This window comes from Meleagris gallopavo, chromosome 17 (genome assembly GCF_905368555.1).
Source record: "Meleagris gallopavo chromosome 17, MGAL_WU_HG_1.1, whole genome shotgun sequence".
NCBI classification, from domain to species: Eukaryota; Metazoa; Chordata; class Aves; order Galliformes; family Phasianidae; genus Meleagris; species Meleagris gallopavo.
Window position 1 is genome coordinate 8,972,023 of NC_139420.1, and position 25,478 is coordinate 8,997,500.

Genomic DNA, 25,478 nt, shown 5'->3' on the forward strand with positions numbered 1-25,478 from the left:
CTCTTTTCAATCTTACTTCCAAATGTTAGGCTTCAGACTTCAAGAGTCTCCTCACAGATAACCCAGAGTGACCCATACCAGATCCAATATCACAGTTTTCAGCAATGTTTTCCAGAGCTCCCACTGTGTATCTGGAAAGAAGTAACCATCCTCCAGGACTATACAAGTGGCTGTGGCATGATCGTCTTCCCCGAAGGTTATGGATGTTAATCTGTTTGGCATTTTTCTTAGCTAGGGCTACAGCATAAGCAGGTGACAGTCCTACAAAACAATGACAGCAACCAGTTATATAAAGGCAATGGAGTATTCCAAACAGGCAGAGCCCCAGTTTTCCCTCCCTCATCCCCTCATGATATTTTAAATTAATGGTGGATCATCTGCATTCTTTACTTAGCCACAGAGCTCTTACCCTAGCAGCCACACACTGCTGAAGTTTCTGAAAATGCAGTGCAATTTCTTTCCCAAATGAGCACACAAATACATCCCAACAGAAATCTTAAGAGGCAGCCTCAGGAAAATTGAAATATTTTGCCTTTTCAAAGTTCTCTCTTTCAAAGTTACCTTTGCGCTTTAGATGAAGCTTGCTAATTTCCTCTGTGCTCTCATCAGCTGGAGCACAAACCTGCCCTGGAGAGAGAAGACAACCATTAAGGATATTGCAACTACTGTCATTGCCATTGCACGGCAGCACCGCATTAAAAACAAAACAAAACAAAAAAAACAAACTTTATAACCTTGTAATACCCTCTTGAACCATGTCAGTATCTCCACCCCTTTTATAGAAGAGATATAATACACAAACAGATCAAAAGCTACAGCCAGTTAGTGGAAGAGCTGAGAACAGTACTTGCATATGGGTATGCTTCCATAACAAAACATCACAACGTGTCAACATTTAACTATATTTATGTGCACACAAGAACTTACCATAACATTCTGCAGCTACAGGCACCAATCCACACCTCCCTGCAATGTAGACATGGGTTGCATCCAGAGTGACTGCATCAGCCTCACTACTCTGTCAACAGCATTACAGAAAATAACACAAATAGGAATTGCTTTTATTGTATAACCAAGCAGCTGTACTTCTCCACTGGTTGGAAATTCCCCTGCATAAATTGCCTGTCATTCCCACTGCTTCCTCTAGTGTAGAAGTGTTTTTCCACTTGTCCTTGCCTAAGCTGAACATGCACTCTGTGCAGATTATCATATTCTCAGAGGGACTCTCCTACCTTGATCATTTCAATGCAGCTTGCCATAGAAGTTGCTTGGACACAGACTAATGGGTCGGATTTGATGCTCAGTGCCCACTCCTCGCATTTGCGAAGCTCAGCATTGCTGATGCAGCACCAGCGCACAACACTGTTGTCCAAGGAGCTCCCTGCATTAGAAAGAAGGAGCACAGTGAGACCATATCAATCATACAAAAATCTGTTCTTCATTAAGTGGATGCTTCAGTTTATTCATTTGGGTCTGGCAGGGAGGAGTAGCATAAAACATCTACAGTCCTCCAGAAGGCTTCTTACCTTCATGACCTAGTCCCTTAAGGAGAGCTACATAATCCAAACCAAGGACATATGCAATTTCTAGCTGTTCCTCAAGAAGTTGCAGGTGCTGAGTGGCATCTCGAAAGAGAAGATTCTTTCCTCCAAAGGATGATGAATTAAAAAGTTCAAATCTAGCTCTTTCCTTTCCTTTTCGACCAAAGAGACGCTAGGACAAAAGCAACATTTTAAATTGCAAAAATTCATCTCATCCTTCTAGTGACAGGCAGCCTCACCCCCTTCACCCATCATAGCAACAGCCTGTAACATAGTGTTCAGGGTCCCAGACTCCATCACACTGTGACAAAGCCCATAGGTACCACTGGCACTGGATGGTTACAGTCCTACAAACATATTGCTTGAGATTCAGTTTCCTTTTTTTGAAGAATTGTGTCTCTCATCTTAGTTATCCAAATTCATTGGGCTGTGCTCGATGCCTCCTGCCCTATAAGGGCAACTAAAGTAGTTTGGCCAAATGGGAAACGTTTGTGATAGATAACTGCAGTAACTGGGTACAAGATGTCTTGTGTTTTACAATGGGAAAGTACTATGTGCAAAGGAGATCTGTCCAGCTTGATGGAAGAGTAGCGTGCACTGAAGAATGTACTGAAATATTACTTCATAGCAACTATTATGTAAAGGGAAACATAGCTAAGATATGTGCCAATAAGCACACTGACAAAGACATATGAAGATCTCTCAAAGAAGGAATTTTGTCCTTCTGCACGTCCAAGTTCACAAGAAAACACAACTCACTGGGTTGGAATTATTCATTTTGCTTTGTTATTTTAAATGTGGAGTGGCTTCTTAAATCTTTAGGTAATATACATTTCAAGTTCAGGTCTATATAAATTCCTGGATATAAACCTAACAGATGCTATAATTTGTTTCCCTCACCCTCTCAAAGTTGAATCTTGCCTGAACCTGAGTGTCTCTTATAATTAATATAAGCTTTAGAGCAGAATGGAAATAACCATCTTTCTTCCAATTTGGATGTTTTGATATCTTCCTCTTCCTAACTTATTTCCACTGTTCTACAGAAGAATAATTCAGAGAGAAGTAAAATTTTCCTTCAGAAGCTAGCATAGGACCCCTTTCCAGAACAATTCATTTTGAATGCTTTGTTCACAGTAACTTCAAATTTATTGAGAAAAGAAGGTAAACTGAGTGGTGAGCTCCACACAAATACAGAAGAAAATCCTGTGTATAGAGATATACAGCTTATAATATCCACTCACTTGGATCATGGTAAGAAATTTGTTGGTGATCTTTTGGAAGTTGTGGCGGGTGATGATGCCACGGCCAGGCCCCTTGCCCAAGTTACAGGTGTTGTATTTGCTCAGCTCAGCTGTAGTCCCATCAGGACATAAGAGTTCATATTCTTGTTGTTCTGACTCTAAAACAACAGGACATTCATGAAACACTGAAAGTTAAAAGGAATCTTAATAGTCAGGAAGTCAGCCAGTAGCTGCAGAAACTTCAGGCTAAAGAAATCACCTGCATTAAAATGCCTGTCTGCTCCCATCCTATCAATCTCCTTTTCTGTTTTCCTCTGACTTGTGTGGAGAGCCAAGAAACACCACTAAACTGCTTTGAGTGACTGGCAATAAACATGCAAACACATCTCCCAAACTCCCATGCAGGAAATAGCACAAAGGTTAAAAGGAATCTGAGTTTTTAGGACTACCTGTGGCTCTCATAATTGTCAGGTGATCTAAAAAGGCAACATCTGCAATTCCATCCTTCAAGCACCTGCAGGAAGACAAAAGCCATCCCATTAACATGTCATCTGCCTTTTCTCTCCTCACTAGCTCTTTTTCCCCAAAGGTGAATTCAGTATAAGTTCAAAACAGCCAGTTTACCTGAAAGCTCCATCAGAGTCATAGAAGGGTTCATTGCTGCTGGTCTCACAGAAGTGGTTCTTGTCTCTGATATATGACTTTTGTCCTTGGCAGAGAGCACACAGCTGAGGAGCAGCAACACCAATTCCAGGGATGCAACTTGCATTGAAATACTCACTGATTACTGTTGGGAAAAAAAGAGGGGAAAGTCAAATACAAAAAGATGGAAGAATGTGGCCAAACATATTATAAGTAAGGCAATATGCTGCTTTAGAAAAAAATTACTCTTTGGCAAATGCAGCTTCATTGTCTAAATTGCAAATTTGAGACGTTTGTTGCAAACAGAGTGAACTGATTTTTCTTGTTTAAAACCATCTTTGTGCTGGCTTGATATTGCAAAGCCTTGTTCCCTATCCTATACAAAACACCAAGATTTTCCTGTCTTGGTAACACTTCTGCCCGTTTCACTCACTCTTGCTGAGGGCAGAGACACAGCAACAGTTGCTATCACACACCTTGGCTCAGGGGTTGTCCCTCATCCCAGGAAAGATCATTCCTTGCAAGGAGAAATCCAAGTGGAATATTCCAGCCTGAGGTCCATCTGGCTCCGCTGTGGCAGCTGCGTGCACCTCGTAGCCTCTGGATATCCAAAGTTCCTCGTTTGGCAACAGCCACAGCAAAAACACAATTTCCTGTGATAGGATAAAATACGTAACAGAAATAACTAAATCCCAACTCTGCAGCTTCTGTCTGTGCACCGGGTTCAATTCCCCTCTAAATATTGCAAAAGAAAAAAAAAATGTTAGGCACATTAAATTGAAGAATTCATACCAGGAATTTTACAGTATACTGACTACATAGTGAAAGTGTGCACCATGAAAGTGCAAAGCTGCTTCTCAGGAATTTTGAGCATTTGTATCAAAGAGTTTGAGGTATTGTAAAAGAAAGAACTCCTGTCTTATCTTCAAAACCTACTGATCAGACAGAAACATATCAATTCCATTACAACTGCATGGTTTTTCAGTCAAAACAAAACTCACTTCTGTTCTCACACTGTCCTCTTATTAGTTTCTTTCTACATCCACCTGCTAATTTGGCTTTCTTCTCATAGTCATGCCCCTCAGGTATTTTCTACAATATACTTGGCTTTCTCTTGCAAATCAGTCAATGCACATTCTGCTCAGCTAAAGAATCTTACCATAACATTCGCCATCTTATATACTTCTCTTTCTCTGTGAGGAACAGAGAACAAATTAATAACAGAAACTGATCTCTTAAAGAACTATTAATAAACAGTCATACTAATAAAGATTATGGTATAAGAATTAACACAGATGGGATAAAACATTTCTCATTCCCTACACGATGTGGAACCCCAGTGTACCAGTGCTACAGGCAGGGATGGGTACAGTTTATTGTGATGAGAGCACCATAGGAAAGAAAAAGCACCACTGGAATTTTATTCATCACTATATGTGATGTGAAGTACATGTTGTTAGTCATCTCCATATTCCTACAAAGTACATAAGAATCAATAGACTTTTTCCCCAATAATTATTAAGAAACTTTGCCTGCACAGCAATTTACTAGGCAAATCAGAAGTTTATTCTTCTTTATGTACGTACCCTGTTCATAGATCTCCTTTGCCACAATGGTCAAACCATAGAGCTTTACAGCAGAGTAAACATCTCCTGCATCCAGAGAAGCAGCATCTGCTTTATTCACCTTAAAAACAAAAACAAAAACAAACAAACAAACAAACAAACAAACAAAACCACAACAGCAAAACCCTCAAAATGAGTTTGTTTAAATGGAAACAAACAGAGCAGTTTGTCAGGCTGAAACTCTGCTCTTGAAGTAGAAACTAGAGACTGTTACAAGCATTTGCTTTGTTTTTAACTGAATCTCTGCTATTAATTACTAACACTTCACTGGGATTAAGGCTGTTAACTTCAAATAAATATCTATGCTTTATCAGTAACATTGATTCCTGCCTCTCCTTTGGTCTTTCCATTCCAAAAATACAATTCTAATGCCATCTAAATAAAAAGGCTTCTTTTTCCTCCTACTATTCCATCAGAACCCCAAAACCTTCTCAGATTTCTCCTGGCTATAATCACCACCTAAAAATGGAACTAAGCCTATTAACAAGTCTATTCTATTTATCATGAAAACATGAACTAAATCACTCCTTTAACAAACAAGAAAGTCCTTCTTGGTTTTGCTTGCTAAACCTACAAATGGCCTCATGCATAATTTTATTAAAACTGAAAATCTTCACATGGAAAAAGACTTTTGCCCTTTACTCCAGGGAAGATCAACAAGGAGTTAAAAACAGGAGGGAAAGTGGGAAGAGAAAAATATTAATTACAGTCAGAGTAGGATTGAAACTTACAAGGAAGGAAAAATGCTCTGACCTGGCTTTCATTTATTAGTTTGGATTTGTTCATTTATTTTCATGCAATCTTATATTTATTTCCTAGAAAATGCAAGCTGGGGTAAAACAGTATGGTTAGTAGAAGGCTCACATATTTGAATTCTTATCTCTCAAGCCACCTTGTACAAGGCCTGCTCTGAAAGTAATGCCTCCTATTTTATTATGTTGGCAGGATGGCAGTAGAAGTGACTGATAGCAGCAGAGGGGCAGCGTGACAAAATGGTGCCTGACATGGAAGTGTGTATGAGGCAAAGGTGTATAACTGAATTAATTGACTCTTGCTGAACATTTATGGAGACCAAACAGTGGATGTGGGCACAGTGAGGCAGTGGGAAGTGCATTCTGACAGTGGCAATGGTGATGTGAAAGACAAGCCTCATTCCAGATGCCTATATAGATTTTTACAAGAGTGGTATGCAGACTCTTGTTCTCTGTTCACAAAAATGCATAGCTGGTGGTGGTAACTATGTTGAAAAATAGTGCTTTGTAGCAGAGAATTTGCTTTGTCAAGTAGTGTTATAGTGCTCTTTTTATCTTTCTACTTTCCATGGAAAGAAGTAGGAGGCATTATTTCTGAAACATCCAACGTAGTTTCTCCTATGCGAGATACCATCACGTCAATAACATTTCATTCTCCATGAGTTGTTAGCCAGTTTCTACTTCAAAAGAGAATTTGATTCAAATTAAGTTAGTTTTAAAAAATCTTTGTGAACTTACTCTGATTTTATCAATGCAGTCATACGTATTGTGGGCTCTGATGCAAGAAATCCTGGCAAACGAATCGGTGTTAGTGACAGGCAGCACAGCTGTCAGTGCTTTGGACAACTCAGCACACTTTCTCTGTTCTAGATCAGAGAGAGTGCACCACCGAAACTTTTTCCCTGTGGGATAAAAAAAAAATCAAGAACTATAGGACTTAGCAAAACCAAACTTAGTTTAAGACCCCACAGAAGGAAGAGGTTATTTTGTTTTAATTAACTCCACAAATAAGACTCTGCTCACACAGACATCCGCACACTTGAAGGCACAGGAGAGATGCACCCAAGCACTTTGGCCCCACACACAAGACAGCAAACAACTGCCATTAAGTCTCTATGCTTCCTCTTAACTGGCAGCAACAAACTAGATTTCAGATAGATTCTTCGACAATTATTATGGCATGATCTTTTCCTGGGCACCTAAGAGTAAATACAGGGCTCTTCAGTGTGCTCCAGGGCACTCCAGAGGCTTCCCAGTGTATCCTTGTGTGCCTGAGATTACCTGGAATGATGCTTCTCAGACTATCCAAGAAGCTCCTCAGTGTGGCCTAGATGCTTTGCAGGGCCCCCCAGTGGACTTTGAGGCACCCAAAAGTACACATAAAGCTCCTCAATTAGCTACAGTGCACCTCAGAAGCCTCCCAGCATATTCTCAAGTCCCTGAGAGCTATCTTCCAGAACACCATGCACCATGATAGACAGAAAGTGAGGACAACTCTGTTATTGAAAAGCAATAATCATGTACTATGCTGAACAGTGTATCAGAAAAACATTATCAACAAGATCACCACATCAAGCAAGAACTTAAATAAAATTTACCTTCATTTCTGAATGAGCTCACAGAACCTGCACAGGATCACTCTATAAATTTGTAGCACAACTGAGCTGCTTAGTTATCAGCTCTTTCCCCAAATGAAAACTAATTAACCAATTTAAAAAAGCAACCAACAACTAGTTGCTAGTAACTCGTGCAGCAGAAAGAATGAGTTAGGAAGATGCAATTAGAAGTGGAGGTGAAGATGATACCTCCCTTTCCAGGGGAAGCTGGGGGTATGGTTTGTCTATACTGGCTGTAAGTCTACAATCAAAGGGGACATGGACTTGCCAACAAAATTTCCTCTTTTGCTTCATACTCCTAATTATCCATTTTGGATGTATTAAGATTTATTTTATATTCTTCTCATTAAATGTCCTCTACTATAAAATATATTCATATGCATTTCAAGAAGATACTATGCATTTCAGGAGAGAAGAAAGTGGATATCATATACGAAAGCAGCCTGCAGTTATACAACTTGATAGAATCCTGTAGTTAAAAATAGGACTGAATACAAAGAATAGACTGCAATGGCTTGAATACTGTCATTTTCAGAACACCATTTGGTTTTCTAACAACCACTTAATATTAAACAAAAAATGCCTGGAATAACAAAGTTTAATACTAGAACACTGAAGCTTTTATTCCTTTGAGCACAATGTCAGACATTAGCACTCCGAATGTTTTGATGGTAATTCAGAGTGATTCCAAAAAGAAGTTTTTGAGAGGAGCAGCTTAAAATGTACTGATTCATTTTGACAGCACTAATGAGTATGTGGACATCAGCTACTCAAAGGAAACCTTCACAGAACTCCAGAGAAACTAGCTGCCTTGAGACCAGCAGGTTCACCATCTGCCCACAATCAAACAGGAAAAAATACCATCTTAATGAAAGTCACAGGCACAGTTCTGGCTTCAGATTCTATACACAGAAGAAAAAACCACAGCACGTATTAGAGTTTGTATCCTGGTAATTCATCCAGAGGTCACCTTTCTCTTTCCCATCTCTGATCAAACTTACCTGAACACAGCAAAGTGAAGATGATTAGAACAATTATAAGAACTGCCTTCATGATTACAGTTGTTCAGCAAGGATCCACTCTCTACTCTGCCGCTCTGCATTCTCATACCAGGAATTCCACAGTGATGACCAAAGTTTCTGGAAGATAAAAAAAGAGGCTTTAGGCATCAACAAAAATAAAATGAGATTTTAAATAAATAAACATAAGCTCTGTCAGACACTGCATCTTCGCACACAGAGAAGAAAGGAACAGTGACCTACTTAGTGTCTGCAGCTGGAAAATCAGTGCATTCCTATCAGTGCATGAACTCACATACAAAGAAATGCAAACCTCTGTTTTTGAAGTAGTTTTTTTTTTTTTTTTTTTTTTTTTGCATGGTAAGAGAGTTTATTTACTGCATAATGTTAAACAGAAAGTAACCCTATGCCCACCTAAGAATTTAGAACAGAATCCTGACTTTGTCAGCTTTCCTGATTCTTGTCATTCCATTCTAGTGTAACAGTCTCATTCCAAACTGGTTTGTTTCCCTGTTTCCTAACATTTACCCTAGAGAAGTACTACCTCTTAATTACTCTAAAGCAGCTATGACTCACATCACTAGCTTGCTCCTTCTCTCTATATAAAGAGAGGAGCTAATATGTATATGTTTATATTTAAGCATAAGTGTATAAATGGAACTGATGAAAAAAAAAAATATATATATATATATATGTATATGTATATATGTATTGTTAATACACACTGATCTTACCTTTTCAGGAGAGACTTGATCACTCTGAGTCCTGGAGAAAGAAAGTATTTTTCCCAGTTTTGTTTTCCTCCTAGCACTTCCTCTGCTTCGTGCACTTAGACAACACTTCTCCTACATTTCTGTTCCTATGTTATATACCTTATCTGAGCAATTCACAGACCTTATTCCCCATTTGCTTCTAGTGTGTTTGTGTACACAGACTCCATTGCTCACCTTTGCTGTTTCCTAGATTTCCTCACAAAATCTGCAGCATTTATTGATATGTTATCTCATTTCCCATTAGTCCGATCACAGAAGGAGTTCACCTCTCTCACTCATCCCTGTGCTTCCTGGACATTCTCAAGTCCAAAGACCTACATTCTCTCATTTAATAAGAGAACTGTAGATGTCCCCATCCATTTCAGAGGAGTTGGATTAGAAGACCTTTAAGACCCCCCTTTCCAACACAAATGATTCTATGAATCACGGTATCATCCCGCCCTTTGACTTGGCTCACCTACATAGTTCTAGCTCAGCTCAGAACACTTTGGGAATTGCGTCCCATTCCCCACTGAGTGCATGTAATCTCTTAGTACAACACAATGCAACATGTCAACATAAGAAGAAAAAAAAAAATCACATTACAATAAATGAGAATAAACTAATTCTTTTGAAATAGTTCTAAGTTCATATAGGTAAATACATACTTCCAATGCCAGGAAAAAAAAAACTTACATCAGGCCAGATCACTAATCAGTTAAGCCCACACCAATTAAAACACGCTATAAACAAGTGTGCTTTATTTACACCTTAACCTTGAGTCACTCCTGAGTCAGATGTGGGGAAGCCTGTCGGTCAGGCCCTCCAGCAGGGTGCAATCAGACATCAAAGCCCCAGCCTTTGCCATGCTGGTGGCAGCGCACCTGACGCCATCAAATCCTGTCTCTGCAGCTGTGCTTCTCGCTGGTCCCACCTCATTTATTAGCATTATGTGAGAGCTACAGCTGGATTTCTGTTGAAATTTCATGTTATTAACAGACTCTCCTGCATATGCCTAAAGTAGAAGACGCTTTATCAGCTACTTACAGATACTGCTGCTGTGATGTGAAAATAGCAACGTTCTGCAGACTCCATGGAGTCCTGGCTGGCAAAACAGACAGCCAACCATTAATCGCAAACACAGCAGTCAGCTGGGAGCAGCTCGGCCTGGAGCAGAGGCGAGGAAACACGGCTGCACAGCCACGAGGAATGCTTTCATATTGATTCACCTCTGAAACCTCCCCCAGCACTCAGGAAACAGCAATTAGCTGCTGGCTGCTAACGTGGTAGCCCCGCATCTAACTGCGGACGCATTTAGGAGGGTGGAACCCAACTTATCTTTACAAAAGCCCCTCTGTGGTGTTACCACACAGGGACAGCCAACGCCACGCAGCCCAAGCTCAACATCTCCTCACTTAAGGTGAAGAGCACTACCTCCTCTTCAGTAAACTGCTCTCCTAACACTTACAACGCTTCCACACCACGTTCAAGCACTCAACCCCACACAGCCCTTCAGGAACAGCCTCAACCCCCCGCGTTCCCAACTGACCCGCCCTGCCCCGCTCCGCTCCCTCCGGCCCCGCCCCGTCCCTCAGCCCGCCCTCGCTCTCGGCGCGCAGCGCAGCTCGCGGCGCCGCAGCAGCAGTAGCAGCAGCAAGATGGCGGCGGCCGTAGCGCGAGGCGGCGGGGCTGCAGTACGGCGGAGCAGGTACGGGCAGGGCGGGACGGCGCTGCGCTGCTCGGTGCTGACGGGCCAGGGCTGGAGTCAGCACCAGAGACGGAACTGAGGGTGGAGTGGTAGCCGCTGACAGGCAGGAGGGGTGAGCCCTAAGCCGGGATCGGCCGCTTCCCGGCGCCGGGCACGTTGCTTGTTGCGCTGCTGTGTAAAACGTGCAGCAGTGCGGGGCTTTTTGCCTGGTAAGGACCTGATTGTGGGAAACAGTGCTTTGGGGAAGGCTTGTCCTGCTGCGTTTGGGTCAGCACTGTGGTTTTACACTCTACCTTTCAGTTTCTTAATACTCGTGATGCTGTTTTACGAGGATAAGTGAAAACTGTAGCTGATTAACTAGCGCAGTAAAACATTGCTTGTAAGTGCCCACTGCTTTCACTGTGTGATTTCTGGGCAAGAAAGCTATTCGTAGACTCCTTGTTTCCTAAATAAAGAGTCTACTTGAAACTCGTGAGATAGCTGAAATTCATTCTTAAAAATATGAAAGAATGATAATAATTTCCTGGAACTGAATCATCCTAATGATGCAGTAGGCCGTAAGTTAACGAAGTAATTCTGATCTTAGCATGCATCTGATGGGAGCAGGTGAAAGGTCATCTTGCCAAATGAAGACGTCCCAGCTGTCATGTCTGCATCCTGGGAACAGGACCTGGCACTCATTACTTTCCCAGCAATACCAGCTGGCCTAAGAAATGGCAGAACTTCTTTGTAGACTCCATAACTTTTCTATGTTTGCCATCTCCCCGTCAGCGTGCTGAGAAAGGCAGGAGATGTGAGAACCCAATTTGTGAGTGTATCTTAGGAGTTGTGGCTCTTAAATGGCACCTGCATGTGTGGCAGCCTCCTGGAGGTGGAATAATGCCAGATCATTTTGTAATGATCTCATTACAAAACTTTACCACCTTTACAAGCAGAGTTTGTTTTGATCAGCATGGCGGGATGCCACTTTGTAATAAGCACTACCTTTGGGAGGATGTAAATACATATTAGCCATGTTGTTGCAGAAGATAATGTCAATATTTATGCTGCTTGCCATTCCTCCAAATATAAGAATTTTGCTTTACACATTCTTATATTTTCCCCAGTAAAATACAGGTCATTTATTGATCTTGAAGTAGTTGTTTGTGTGCTGTTGGATCGACATGTTAAACTGGAAACTGATCTAGAGAAGAGTTACTCACTGGTTTTATTCACTTTTTTTAAAATAACAAATAGATTGTTGGTCTTGTAGACCAGGGAGTGCATAAAATCAAAGATTACATTAGGTAACACTGACTTGCTCTTTTAAAGGCTCAAGTTGTGTTCACAGTAACCAATATATTACAACTCCAATCAGCCTGAGATAGGGTACGTGACATTAGCAAGCACTACACTCAGAAGAGCATCACTGTTATCATAGAGTAAAGTTTAAAAGGAACATAAATTCATGTTTTGATAAGAAAGTACAAATACGTGGGGGTAAGAAAAGCGAACTAGATACATCATTAAACAATGAGGTATTGCAGAAGCAATTGGATTTTTTGATTTATTGGAAGAGGAGGAGGTAGGCCTGAAGAAAATTAAAATTCATATCAAATCAATGCTTTATTTTATGAATCTCAGTACTTTGAGGGGAATTTTTCCCTCTGCGTTGTTCAGCCTCTGAATATTCTGTTTACATTTGCATCGTGAAACATTTGTTCTTGAGCCACTGTCTGTTGTGTGTTGTATTTACAGTTTCCTGACTGGCTGTAACTTCCTGATATGTGAGAACCCGTGCATTAGAACTCCAGTCCTGTGGAAGCAGCCACCTTCCAGGACATTTTTCAGTGGTAAGTGTATCTTGTATGTAATCCAGTTTATAAATTCAGGATTGCTCAAAATTAGGCAAATTGTGATTGAATAGTGGTGAATATAAAGTTCTTGATATTGAAGCAAATGAACTCGGAGTCCAGATTCAGTGACCTACTCAATTTATGGAACTTCTATAGACAAAAGCTTGCAAATAGTGATTTTAAACTTACAGTGTTTTGCAGGCAGTAAAATAAGTATATTTATCTATTTCATAAGATTGTTTAATTAGATTATTCATTGTTTCTTTTTTTTTTTTGAATGCCTACCAAATTTAAAAGCAAATGATTTATATATATATAGTTACAATATTTATGTGTATATATATGTAGTTACAATAGGGACATTTTAGACAAATAATCCCTAGCCATGGTTGAAAGCTACTTTTTCTTCTAGAAGTGCCATCTGTTTCACAGTGATTTTATGGGTATGAAGAGCCTTGCAGAGAAGCAAATCTGGGCAACAGTTTAGATGCTGTAATATCCAGAGTAGTGCTTGGCTAAAACTGAAATTTGGATCATTGTCAGCTCTCAAATTAGGAATACCTGTGTTAGAGCATGACAGAATACAAACAATTACATGCTTGTTTTTGTGTTTTTTTTTTCTTGCCCTCTTATACTTCATCATTCTTGTGTGTTTTTTTATCAGAAAAACTGGCTTCCTTTGTCATTGTGATGTCTGCTTCCCTGTGGTCCCTTTTAATACATCTCATTTGAGGGTTTTTGTTTTTTTTTTTAAAGCTTCTTTGATACTTTAACACTCATCCTGTACACTGCAATTATCATTTCTGAAGAAACCTGTCTGACAGGGCCAGCAGAAGAAGAGCCAAGATGATAAAGTGAATGGTGGCTACATTCCTATTTTCTTTCTTGTATTTTTTCGTAATGGAAACTTATACTGGGATATTTTCCCAGATCTGTTTTATTCAAAATGAGGGAATTCATGTTTCCTTATACTCCCTCGCCTCTACAACTGGAGAATATTTTGTAAACCAAATATAATCAGACTATGATCAGAGTGCTTAGAGAGATGCTCTTAGAGGAAGAAGCTCCGTGTGGAAGGACATATACAATGGAACCTGTTAGTTTTTAAATTGTTTCTAGACTTCTACAGTTTTTGCAGTGGTGATGATCTCTATAGCAGAATAAAGACAAATTACCACAGGTTCCTTTTCTGTAATTAGCTTCCTCAGATTATGTAGCTTTCTGAGGGCTCTCCAGATGAAAAATTACTTTTCTAGAGGCAATACAATTTAGCACTTTCATTTTAGTACAGTGTTTTAAATATACTTTCTAAAAAACACAGCTTTAATGAAATGACTGTATTGAGCCAATATTTCATGTTCTTTGCATACCTATGTTGTATCAGCCTCTCTGTCTTAGAAACATTTTAGCATCACTTTAATTGCTTACCAAGTCCTGCAACATCTCATGCTCAGCATTTCTAGCACAATGTGCAGCCAGGTGCCAGGCCAGGAAAACTGAGCCTGTATTTTGCAGGTGGGTGTCACAAAGGGGACGTGAAGGCATCTGCATGGATGTTGGCTGAGAGGTCTTTGTAACAGCAGAGTCATGAAGTGAGCCTGATGACAAAAATGATATCTGTTATCAACATGAAATTCAAAGGAATCATGTTAGACCACGTAACGACTGACTTAGAAGGGAGGCATCAAGCTCAGTCTCTAATGGATAATAGGAAGGAAACAGAACATACCAGGTGGGAATTTGTTGGAAGCTGTACAGCTCTGTTATCCGCTTTGGAGTGTAACTGTTATGCACTTGGGGACACCTGGGCAGGTCAGAATCCAGCAGTTTAGCAGGCCTGTAAGAAAAAAGAGGTCTAAATATAGTTTTAAATTACTATCTGTACTTGTAATTTTAATAAATTGTGAAATTGAGGTAGGAGTATGTGAAATATTTAAGGCCTACTAAAACGATGCTTGTGCTCTGGCTGGATAGGGCTGTGAAGAGCCAATATTGTTTGTTGTTTTTTTCTTTACCAAGTATTTGTAAATTTGTAGTCCATGTATTGACCTGTTGCTAAAACAATTCTGTGGTCTTACAGGTATTTTTTCCTTGTCAGCTGAGGTGGCAATTGGTCCCATTTTGTAACAGCACTTATCTGGGTTAATTTCCTTGTCCAAATCCTTTGTCTCTGGTCATGTATGAATATTTTATTATTGAAATTTATGCTTTTATCCATTCCAGAGAAGGGAACTTACTCTTTCTATTCTGGTTTGCTGAAAGCAGTTGATGATGAAGAGAAATCTCAGGCTAGCTTTACCTCAAAGGAGTTCAGGCTTAGGATTAATCCAGAGCAAGGAATCACACATTAAAAGTCCCCTGTCCTGGACTTGTTTCTACTGGTTCATCTTCTGGGGCAGGAGCTTTCCTCTTGCTCCTGCTGCTCACCAAATAGCTGTGCCAGTGTTTGTACCATTGGAGAACATAATGTTCAGCTGAAACCTCTGAACAGCAACAGCTGCCTGACCGTGGTGTTGTTGCCAGAGTCAGAAAATGAACTTTGGTTTTGGAATCTGTAAACTTGTGTGAATTTAATTTATGGCTGAAAGATGTGGAATTGTATTTTTGATTGTTTTGTCAGCAAATGATCTCTAGCACAGGAAGAAAAATGTTTGCATAGGTCTATCAGTAGAAGTTCTTGAGCTGGAAACAGCCTCTGGATAAAACCTGTACAGAAACCAGAAAAAGCTGTTCCCACCGAGGGCTTTCTGGTACTTACTGGCTCTGGTGAAATAACTGAGCAGCTTTGTCAACTTAGATGCAAAGATGTGGTGGGAAGGCAGTTAAAGGCTTTAGGGCTAACAAGTGCTGTTGGTCTCTGTACAGACGTTTCTGTTGAAATAGTGATGCGGCTGTCTAGGCGGACCAAAGTTGAAAGGTTATAGAGTCTTTGTAGACTTAAAGTAAGTAAAATCCTTTTTCATAAACATTTCACTGCTCTAAATGATCCCTGGCCTTTTTTGAGCATTTTCTTTAGGACAGGATCATAGAATCTTATAATAGAACCACAGCGTGGCCTGGATTGAAAAGGACCACAATGATCAGGTGATTCCAACCCCCTGCTATCTGCAGGGTCGCCAACCAGAGCGACCCTGAGTGGCCCAGAGCCACATCCAGCCTGGCCTCGAATGCCTGCAGGGATGGGGCATCCACAGCCTCCTTGGGCAACCTGTTCCAGTGCATCACCACCCTCTGAGTGAAAAACTTCCTCCTAATATCCAACCTAAATCTCCCCTGTCTCAGTTTAAAACGATTCTCTCTTGTTCCTTTTCACTCTCATAAACAGCCATTTCCCCTCCTAGAATATTTTCTAGAATCTAACTTGAACTACAGTTGCCGCCTTGTTTTGTTTTGTATTTTTTTCCTCCAAAAGACAAGATTTCTTCACTAAGAATAAAGCCGTTTTCACATCATGGTGTATTTTCAGGCATATAAATCAAAATGTTTTAAATCACATATTTTTGTTCATTTCTTTCCTCTATATTTTGACAAAACATGAGCGAGAACTGCTTATATGGGGCATCTTTCTGTATCTTGTGTGGAGAGCAGCTGAATGTCCCTTATCACTGCCACCTGGAATTCAGGCTCCCCAAGTTGCAGAGCAATTATGCTTTGTGTCTATGCATGCCTAGAAATAGACCTGGTATTTACTGAAATTTTTTAGTTGTCCATTTGTCCTTTCCTAGTCAAGCCCTACCCCTAACGAGATGGAGCCCATTGTTTTTGCTTCCTGCTCCCCCATGTCAATGATTGTTGTGGAAATGACACCACTCACTGTCCGGGAATGAATTCCTTTGGGCAGCTTTTCTCTGTCTGGCAGTGACATCAGATTGTAATACAAGCAGGGCGGCTTGGTTGATTCAGTCTGAACTGCTCTGAAGAGTTTGGAAGAGAAATGCTTACCCCTTAGAAACTGTGGAGTAGTGTGTCACATGCAGCATGCAAAGCTTGTGTTAGGCAAGAGGAGCTTGATAATTTTCAGTAAGGAACAGATGTAATACTGGATGACATTTTTTTTCTTCTATAGCATGGCCATGAGCCTTCTGACTGAGTGAGGAAGAATAGTCTTGAGCCACGTACACCATATGTAATATAATTAAAGTACACAAGTAACAAGACTTATTTTTTATAGAAATGTTTAAAAAAAAAAAAGCAACAAAAACACAAAACCAGTGGGATATTTGACCTTGGTTTTGTGAACCTAACAGCTAACAGGCTGGGTCAGTGGCAGGGGCTGCCACTCACAGTGAGCTCTCGAGGTGTTTGTCAGATTTCTGATGAAATTTTACTCTTCCTGTACTTCATCCTTGAAAACAGTTGTTCACAAATGTACGTCCTGCCAAATGATGATGACACTGTTGAAAGCTAATTCTGAACCAACTGAGCTTCCATTATATTGTGTGTCAGAAGAACAAATACTTTTTCCAATGATAATGCTTAACCAGAGACTTATTCTCAATTTAGTTTATCAAAACAAAGAGCAAGACTGCCTCCTTTTTTTGCTGTTCACGGGACTGTGTTTAGCCCATGTATCAGAATGCATAAAACTATTTCCCATAATTTGACTTAATGCTGCAGTAAGCCCTCCTGTGTTCTGGTTTGAGCTCAGACAGTGGTAACAGCACACTGAGGGTTTGGTTGTTGCTGAGAGCTGGGTGTGGGACATGTCTGCTCTGTAGTGACCTGTATTACAGCAGAAATGTGCCTATTATTGAACCTATGCTACACACATCCTGGTTCTCACATCCTTCCCTCTTCTAGTTAGGGCATTCCCAAATAGATATCTAACTGTAATGAAGATTCTGATGATTGAGAAGCATGAAGCTCTGCATGTACGCATTGTTCCTCTGTGACTGAGTTTTCCATATTGTAATGACATAGAAATCCAGAGGTGAACTTCTGTGGACTGTGAAGCCCATCCCTGTGGTGCTTTCGGGCAGCTCATTTTACAGACTTCCTGGGAAGGATTTTGGGGGAACACAGATGGGCAGTCAGTGCTGATCAGCTGAGTTTCAGTAACTTGGTAAGCTGCAATATCTGGAGCACATAGGAGCATATACCTTCTGTATCCTGCATTTCTGATGGTGTTTATATCATCTATGCTGACATCCCTCACTGTGCGTATTGGCTGTGTTTATTTCAACTTTATAGCTGCTCTCTGAAAGTTTGCTGAAAGTCTGCTTTTCTCTATTACAGACAGGAGGAAGCTTCATACTGCTCCAGTACGACAAGCCTTCCGCCTGCGCCCCTTCCATGTTCTGGTGGCTACAGGTGGGGGATATGCAGGATACAAAAAGTATGAGGGCTACAAGTTGGAACAGCTGGAGAAGAAGGGGGTAGAGTTGCCTGTGAAGCTCGCAAGTGAATGGGAGGTAAGAAACTTCTGGCAATTTTGCTTCTGCTGTGTTTGAGGCAAAGCCCCTTTGCTTTCTTTCCAACGAGGGAATGTGCAGTTCATTCTCTGTAGCTGATGCATTTTTGACAAATTGTTTCTGTCTTTTAAATAACTTGCATTCTTGAGAGAGAACATAAGGTGTGCATCTGCAGCAGCTCTGAAGGATCTGTTGGCTCTGTTTAGTGCAGTGCAATTTCTTACTTTCCCCACCTTGTGTTGCATGGTGACAAATAAAGCACGTAATATAATTTACAGAATTAAATACAGAAATCAAACTAGGCAAGACAGAAATGACATGTCATAGGATTAAAGAAACATTTAGTGCTGAGTTGGTCCCAGTAGTCCTAGCTGAAGGTACAGCATGTGCAGCATCTGTAGGGTCTTTATGTTCTCACTGGCTGCTCAGTCTGCTACTCTTGGCATTTTTCTTGCTTCCCAGTGTCTTCATGCCTTATCTACTTTACAAGGATGCTAAGACAGAATTAATATATCTAATTATAAATCTGTGGTTTCTTTATACATTACATAAACTTATGTATACATTACATATATATCTGGAAAGCTTTTTCTTTCTTAGAAAGCACCTACATCTATAATGGAACTTGCTGGCCCAGAGGGTTTTTTGCCTTTTTTTTCTGGATTCCAAGGAGATTAGAAATTGTTGTGAAATGGCAGTGGGTATATTAGATTTGTGGATCAAATACCTATTGCAGCATTGAAGTAAGAAGTATTTCTTAACTGGACATGACTGCTGTATTTCCTTCAAATTCTTAAGGATATACAGTACAGCTCAGTGAAAGAGTTTAAAGTATGTGTGGTATTCTTCCAAAGAGCCAGGTAAGTGCTTCAGTACTGTGTCTGAAGGCAAGGAGTTAAAAATTCTAGGATTGTAGGATTGTGTAGGAGATGCTTCAGTGTGACCTTTAGCATCTCTTCTCTTTGCATTCCTGAGCACACTGCCAGTTTGTGAGTGGTTTTGGCCACGTGCCTTTAAGGGACAAGGCTGGAATGCTTAATTCATTTTCACTGGTGATCCAAATGAGCTGTGACCCAGGAAGGCTGGATGCTGGCAGCTTAGGCTATGATAGCACCTGAGGAATTTGTCTGTAAATCTGTCTTCTGTATATTCTTTTCCTACTAAAGTTTATTTCAAACAGATTTTATGTTTTAATTAAAAGAGAGACTGGTAAGCATCTATGAAGTATTTATTATAAAAGGCACCATCAATTCAGTTTTGGTTCTTGGAAACAAATGCTGTTTTAATAATGTTTATATTTCTAGGTATGTAAATGAGTAATTCCCTTATTAAATTTGCTTTCTTTCATTATACTAGTATGCTGAGTGTTATTATTGGTGGTTATTTGGTGAAGTTACAGATATTGCTTTTGATGAAAAAGCTCTAAAGAAATCACACTGAGAAGTTGTCCTGGTCCTTCCTGATACACTTGAGTTCAGTTGGATGCTTCTGTGGGGGGGAAAGGAAGCCTGAGAGAAGAGGAAACAGAGAAACTGTGTTCAAACATTGAAAGAAATATTCTAAACAATGAAGAATTCAAGAAAAGTAAGAGCTGCATTGTTGTCTTTTTATTAGAAAGAGGAGGGTCTTTTTTAGCTGAGCTCTCACTTTCCATTATTCTCTCTCTGGTTTTGCATCCCTGGAAGCACGCTTAGGATTGAGGACAATAGGGGTGTTGTTTTTAGAACAGGACTGTAAGCCTTTGCATAGGTAAGAAGAGCCTCAGTGCGATTTAATGGGCTTTGAAAGCGATACAGACAGAAGCTGCTGCACGTGGCCTCAGTGCTGAGCCTGCTGCTGCAACGCCCGGCTCCGATGTACCAACATCATGTCACACACACACCATCATCCACCTGGCACCCTGTGTGTAAGGCAGATTCCTTTTCTTCTGAGCAGAAGTCAGAAATGCAATATTACCATGCTATGGAAGCAGAGATCTCCATGCTGCAGAGGTACATATTGGGTGTCGCTGTTGTTTCTTTAGCACACCTGTCATTTTCTGAGAGCCATCACGTTGCTAATAGCTTGATCTGAATAACACCTTAGTGTGTCTCATAGTGTGAATACCAGCGAGGAGCAGCTCTCATTTACTGAGGTGAGGTAAAGCAGGGGACTTGGAGGGAGACAGGTAGATACATTCATCAGATAGATGGAAGCTTATAGCTTCAAATCCTTGTTGTCTCCAAGTATTTCTTGGCCAGGATCTCCATGCATGGCTTGCCATACGTAAGGCATTGTGCAGCTTCTCACCAGAGTGCTGTAGGATGGCTGAATTACTCACTGAGACCTGGGCTAAAGTGTGACCAGGGTGACTGGAACTTTTTTCTGGTAGGAGGAATTTCTTTACCTGCCCTGTGCTTCTGCAATTTACTCTGATGTAATGAAGTGACTTAAGGTTTTGTGTAAGGATCTCCTGTTGGAATGACAGCCCCAGCAAAAACAGCAAGCCCACAGGGGAACTGAGCTGTGGTGACACTTCAGATGTCAGTAACAGTCTTTTTAAATGGCTTAATGCATTGAGTACAGATTTAAGGTCTTGATCCTTAAAGGGAGGAAGAACGCAGCCTTCCTATTGATATTAGAAACTGTGCCAGGAGGTGTTTGTGCAACAGGAGATACACAGTGATATTTTGGCAACCTGATACAGACAGTGCTTTCCTTGGCCCATAGCTGAGAGATGTGTTACGGTAAGAGGTCTGTAACAAGTTCGGGAAAGAGCTAATGGGGAAAAACATACGTATATATATATTTTTATCCAACCTGCTTTGCTTTGGAAGAACGAAGCGCAGTCTATGGCTACTGGATCTCTCTTCATTCGCATTGCTGGGTTCCGACCAGCGCTCAGCTCCCCGGGCTGCGATGCCGGACGGGTTCACAGTGCGGGGCGCTTCCCTGCGTGCCGCACCCGGAGCCCCGCGGCGGCGGCGATGAACCCCGCCGTCCCCACGCGTCTCCCGTCCCGGAGGCTGCGCCGTGGCCACGTTCCGGTCCTTTCCCCCCACCCCCCCCTTCCCGGCTCCTCCCCGCGGGGCAGGGCCGCCCCGGGCCGCTTCCTTAAGGCGCGGAGCCGCGTCCCGTGCCCGCAGGGAGCCGGGCGGCAGCCGTGAGGAGCACCGTGCTGCGCCGCGTCCGCCCGTCGTGCTGTGCCGCCGGTATCAGGTAGGGCTGCGGGGCGCAGAGGGCGGTCCGGCGTTGGGCTCCGTCCTTCTGGAAGCTTCAGCGGCGGCGGTGCGAGGACCCGGCTCGATCGGGGTTTACCTCGGGTGGGTTCGGGCGGAACTGCGGCGGGGCGGCGCGGGGATGAGCGTTATTGGGGGATGAGCGTTATTGGGTGGGTCCGGCTGCTTTGGTTGCCGCGAGTTGACGCGTCGCTTTGCGAAAGTAAATGCAGCTTCTTGTCCTGTTTCGGAGGAGTTTTGAGACTGTGGAACATTTGGGGGGTGGGAGGGAAGGGAGGGGTTTCTACAAGCTTACATTTAAAAATCAAAAGAAACCCCCGTACCCCTGAGGCTGGCTTAAAACACCGCTCCTCCCCGCAAACAAAGCCAACTAATAGACGCAGCCGCGAGGAAGGTCTCGGTGTGAAAGAGCTCGAGGCGGCACAGCAGCCCCGGGGCCGCCCGGCCCTTGCCGGCAGCCACGTGCCGCCGGTGCTGCCGGTTCGTAGCGCTGGGAGGAGCTCCGTAATGAAACGCTCGGATGCGGGCGACGCGTTTTTTAAACGGGAGTTCTGCTACCAAATGTAGAAAGTGAGAGCGGAGGTCGCGAGGCTTCCGGGGAGCGCGTTCCAAGGCCAGTGATTCATGGGTTCAAACCGAGACGTGGGTCTGAAGGACGGTTACACGTCGGTAAGGCTCCAGGCAGCAGTGAAAGGACGTTTCGATCGGGCCACTGGATGGGAGGCTCGTTTGAGCTGATAGAAGCCGGCAGTTTGCTGCTGTTGTCCAAAAAGCGGATTCGTCCCCGTGTGCATTGAGTCGATCAGCGCACACTTGGGGCAGGCATTGCTTATTTATGGCAGGGTTGCACAAGCCTGGCTGCACAGCGCTTTCCCACAGATGGGTCACATGCACAGAGCCATCCTTCTGCACAGCGCTTACACAGAATTACAGTTAGCAGTGTCCCACTCCGGTCGGTCTGTAGTTTTCATGCGATTACAACAGTGCTGATGCTGCTTCCATTACTAAGCCTGGGTCTTCAGCTCAAGAAGAGCTGTGGGTGTGAATCTTAGCATTACATTGAAGGTAGTTCAGCCAAGGATACACAAACCTGGGGTTTTCTTCCCAAGTTGTGTCACCAACTGTCCTCATTAATGTTCACTCCAAGGCCTTCTGGCTCTGGGGAATCCCTGGTTAAGTATTTATTCTACTGATACTTAATACAATGCCAGCTCTGTTTAGAATTAGCCTTCAGCACTGTTAGATAATACTTCTCTAGGGATTTATACCATATCATCACTACTTCTTTTATTTATTTAAATTGGATTCTGGATGGGATCAGACAAGTGGGAGGGTTTGGTTCAGATCTCCACACTTCTACAAAGCAACAGTCGTAAGGCTCTTGTCTGAGCTAACAGCGTGGGGCTGGTGGCACTGCCTGGATCCCAACAAGAACAGCCATTTGGAAATTTCCTCAGTGGGTTCCTCCATCAGATTTTGTTCCACTCCCTGTGGAATCACAGAATGGTTTGGGTTGAAAGGGACCTTACAGGTAATCTTGTTCCAACTCCCCTGCTGTGGGCAAGAACACCTCCCACTAGAGCAGGTTGCTCAAACAATGGAGGGAAACCCAGGGTGGATTTTTGGTTTCAGCTGTGAATTGCTTGTGGGGCAGCTGGAGGAATGGCAGCTTGCCATGTCTGACAGCACTTAAGCAGACTCAGGTATTTGCATCTTGGTGAATGTAATGAGGTCAGTAGAACAGAACTTAAGAGAAACGTAGGTTGTTATGCTCATCTGAACTGATTCTTTTGAGTTAGTGGAGGAAAAAAGCCTCGTAATGCCAATAATTGGCTGTTCCTGGAGAGGAATCTCTCTCAGACCACACTTTAAAAAAATTTAAACTGAAGGGTGGTATTGCATTGGGCAGCAGAACATTTTAGCATCCATTCATTTTCAGGGAGCAGATGAGCTTGCTCCATTGCGGGGTCAGGCTTGTCTGGAACACAATTCCTTGAAAACATCTGGGGTATGAAACTGAGCTTCTGTTGAAAGAGCTCATGGCCGGACCTCCCTAATCCCTGAGGAGCTACGTGTAGGTAGAGAGGCTGCTGAGAAGTGGGGGTAGGGTGCCAGCCTGGCCTGGGGCAGCCACAAATGTGATTGCTGCAAATAAACTGCTTGACAGTGTTATGGAGATGCACGCTCAGTACCAGAGTGGTTTTCATTTACTCTGAAGTGCCTTTGGAAACAGTGTTGTCAATTTCACATTTTTCTATTTAAAATTCATTTTTTTTATTGTTGGCAACTTCCAGCATTCCTGGCAAGTTAGCAGAAATAACCCTCCTGTGCTCCTTGTTCCTTTTCTTTGAATTTTGGTAGGATTTGGGGTACTTTTTTTCTTTTTAGTGCAGTTGTTAACATTCAGCTTGCACAACAATAAGCACAGGGTTTGGAACTTCCTGTGACGCAGGATATCATGTCACCGTTTTCTTCTTGAAAAAAACTATCATCACGCAGGCGCTCCAGGGGTGTTTCGAGGGAATATCCGAAATATTTGGAGTCGAGGGCCAATAATAATACATGAATCTTTTTGGAATATTTTCCTTTTGAGGCCTGAGCAGGAAGTCTTTAGCTAGTTCTAGATTTTCATGCTGGCCCTCCCTCTTCTCCTGGCTTATCTCAAATGAAATGCGGCCCTTTCTCTTACCTCAGCACCAGTGCTCTTTTAATCTAATCTACAAGACACACAGCTTTCATGGAGATATATATTTAACCCAGACTGTCACAGGAAAAAGAGAAATGCATAACCGCTGTAGTGTTAGTCCCTAAACTATTCTGGGTTCTTGGTTTACTTCTGAGGTGAGATGTACCTAGCGTGCTTCCCCTTTCAGTTTCAATCTGCTTTAACAACCCAAATCCAGACAACGTGTGAGGCAGGAAATCTGGGTTTGAGATGTGGTCTACAGGGCCAGAGAGGGAAACTTCTTTCTGTATTTGCCCATAATTCAGAGATAGAAATACTGCAGCCTTTTGTCACTAAAATAAACAAAAAAGCATTACCAACAGCCAGCCAAGAAAAAAACAACTTCCTTTACCCATGTTTTGCATTTCAGTTCTGCTGGACATAAACTTGTAGCAGTGTTGAGAGCCACATAAAAGATGCATTAACACCTTTATAATTCATTCACAAGCTGGCCCTAAGGCTGGCTTATTTCACTAAATACTTGGGTATTTGTAGAAGAGTGTCCTTTACCTGCTGCCTGGGTGTCTTCTGAGATGGAAAGGGATTCCAGGGGGTGGATGTTGGTATCTGTCAAGAGTTTGTGAAAGGGAAAGGTCTTCCTTTCCTATCCTTCTTCTCAAGATGGTCTGTAGGAGCAGGGAGGGATTTTTGGTGCCAGGTAGTCCAGAACTGCGTTAGCTGCAGCTGCTGCACTGCAGAATTGAAGCTGGGAATTATCTCCTCCTCTTCTCCGCCCCACTCCTCCTCCCAGCCTCATATTTGGGCCGTCGCTGAGGTTAGCAGCACAAGGCTGGCGGGCTGCTCTGACAGAGCCTGGGACTGCAGCGTGTTCCTTGGAGAACTGAGCTTCCATGGCGGCCAGGGCGAGGGAGAAGCGAGGACTGCTTCTATGGAGAGCTCGTTTTTATCTTGTGCAGAGTCATCTTTGTAGTGGGATGTTGAAATGTGACACAGTGCCTGTTTGTTTGCAATAGCTGCAACCCTCGTAGCAGAAATTCAAGTGGGAAACAGAGGGGGAATCCAGAGACAAACCAGCTGGAGAATTAGAAACCGTGACGTCGCGTCCTCCCTCCTGTGCCGGAGCAAGCAAAGAAAGGAGAGGTAGAGGAAAAAAGACTGAGCCTTGCATCCAGCCGTCACCCTGACAATGTGTCAGTCAAACGCCCTGCAGGGACCAGATCTGCACACAGGGAAATGGTGAGATGCTGTAAAGCTTTATCTAACCCTCCACCCTCTTGCTACAACCTCCACAAAGTTAAAATTCATGTCCGGAGGCTGCGTTCAGGGAACGGCGGCAGCAGCAGCTGTGCCGGGGACCCGCACCCACAGCTGGACAGCCCGGGCCCGGCTGGCTCTGCCGGCGGGACACCAAATAGGAGAGCTCGTTTCAGGT

The 25,478-nt window shown here is 42.5% G+C and overlaps 2 protein-coding genes and 1 long non-coding RNA gene across 12 annotated transcripts in view; 1 reads left to right on the top strand and 2 right to left on the bottom strand.

Moving 5' to 3' along the window:
- The window catches only part of LOC100540453 (serotransferrin-2-like), a 24,885-nt gene extending 14,118 nt beyond the window's left edge, over window positions 1-10,767 (bottom strand). For 2 of the 5 annotated variants that reach the window (XR_014886914.1, XM_010720271.4), the window contains exons 1-14: window positions 10,236-10,767; window positions 9,171-9,201; window positions 8,419-8,556; window positions 6,540-6,703; window positions 5,011-5,110; window positions 3,901-4,077; window positions 3,407-3,569; window positions 3,232-3,296; window positions 2,783-2,940; window positions 1,527-1,713; window positions 1,233-1,381; window positions 928-1,018; window positions 562-627; window positions 79-261 (exon numbers count right to left, since the gene is read on the bottom strand). Coding sequence is in view for 4 of the 5 variants with exons in the window: in XM_010720271.4 (XP_010718573.1) it covers window positions 79-261; window positions 562-627; window positions 928-1,018; window positions 1,233-1,381; window positions 1,527-1,713; window positions 2,783-2,940; window positions 3,232-3,296; window positions 3,407-3,569; window positions 3,901-4,077; window positions 5,011-5,110; window positions 6,540-6,703; window positions 8,419-8,470 (1,555 nt within the window). In the remaining variant the exon portion in view is untranslated. The other 3 variants (XM_085238198.1, XM_031555987.2, XM_010720270.4) reach the window with 2 other exon arrangements.
- The window catches only part of PISD (phosphatidylserine decarboxylase), a 24,834-nt gene continuing 10,111 nt past the window's right edge, over window positions 10,756-25,478 (top strand). The window contains exons 1-3 of one of the 5 annotated variants that reach the window (XM_085238202.1): window positions 10,756-10,896; window positions 12,634-12,728; window positions 17,967-18,142. In XM_085238202.1, coding sequence (XP_085094328.1) covers window positions 10,847-10,896; window positions 12,634-12,728; window positions 17,967-18,142 — 321 coding nt within the window. In that variant the 5' untranslated portion in view covers window positions 10,756-10,846. Of the gene's footprint in view, window positions 10,897-12,633; window positions 12,729-17,966; window positions 18,143-21,205; window positions 21,445-25,059; window positions 25,477-25,478 lie in introns of those variants that run through there. The other 4 variants (XM_085238201.1, XM_085238200.1, XM_085238203.1 and 1 more) reach the window with 4 other exon arrangements.
- LOC146543191 (uncharacterized) lies at window positions 12,988-21,168 on the bottom strand. 2 transcript variants are annotated; one of them, XR_014886915.1, is made up of 3 exons: window positions 20,942-21,168; window positions 14,461-14,568; window positions 12,988-14,329 (listed from the first exon to the last, which is right to left on the bottom strand). It is a non-coding gene; the product is annotated as an uncharacterized LOC146543191 (long non-coding RNA). The 2 variants fall into 2 exon arrangements; XR_014886916.1 differs by lacking the exon at window positions 20,942-21,168 and adding an exon at window positions 16,546-16,674.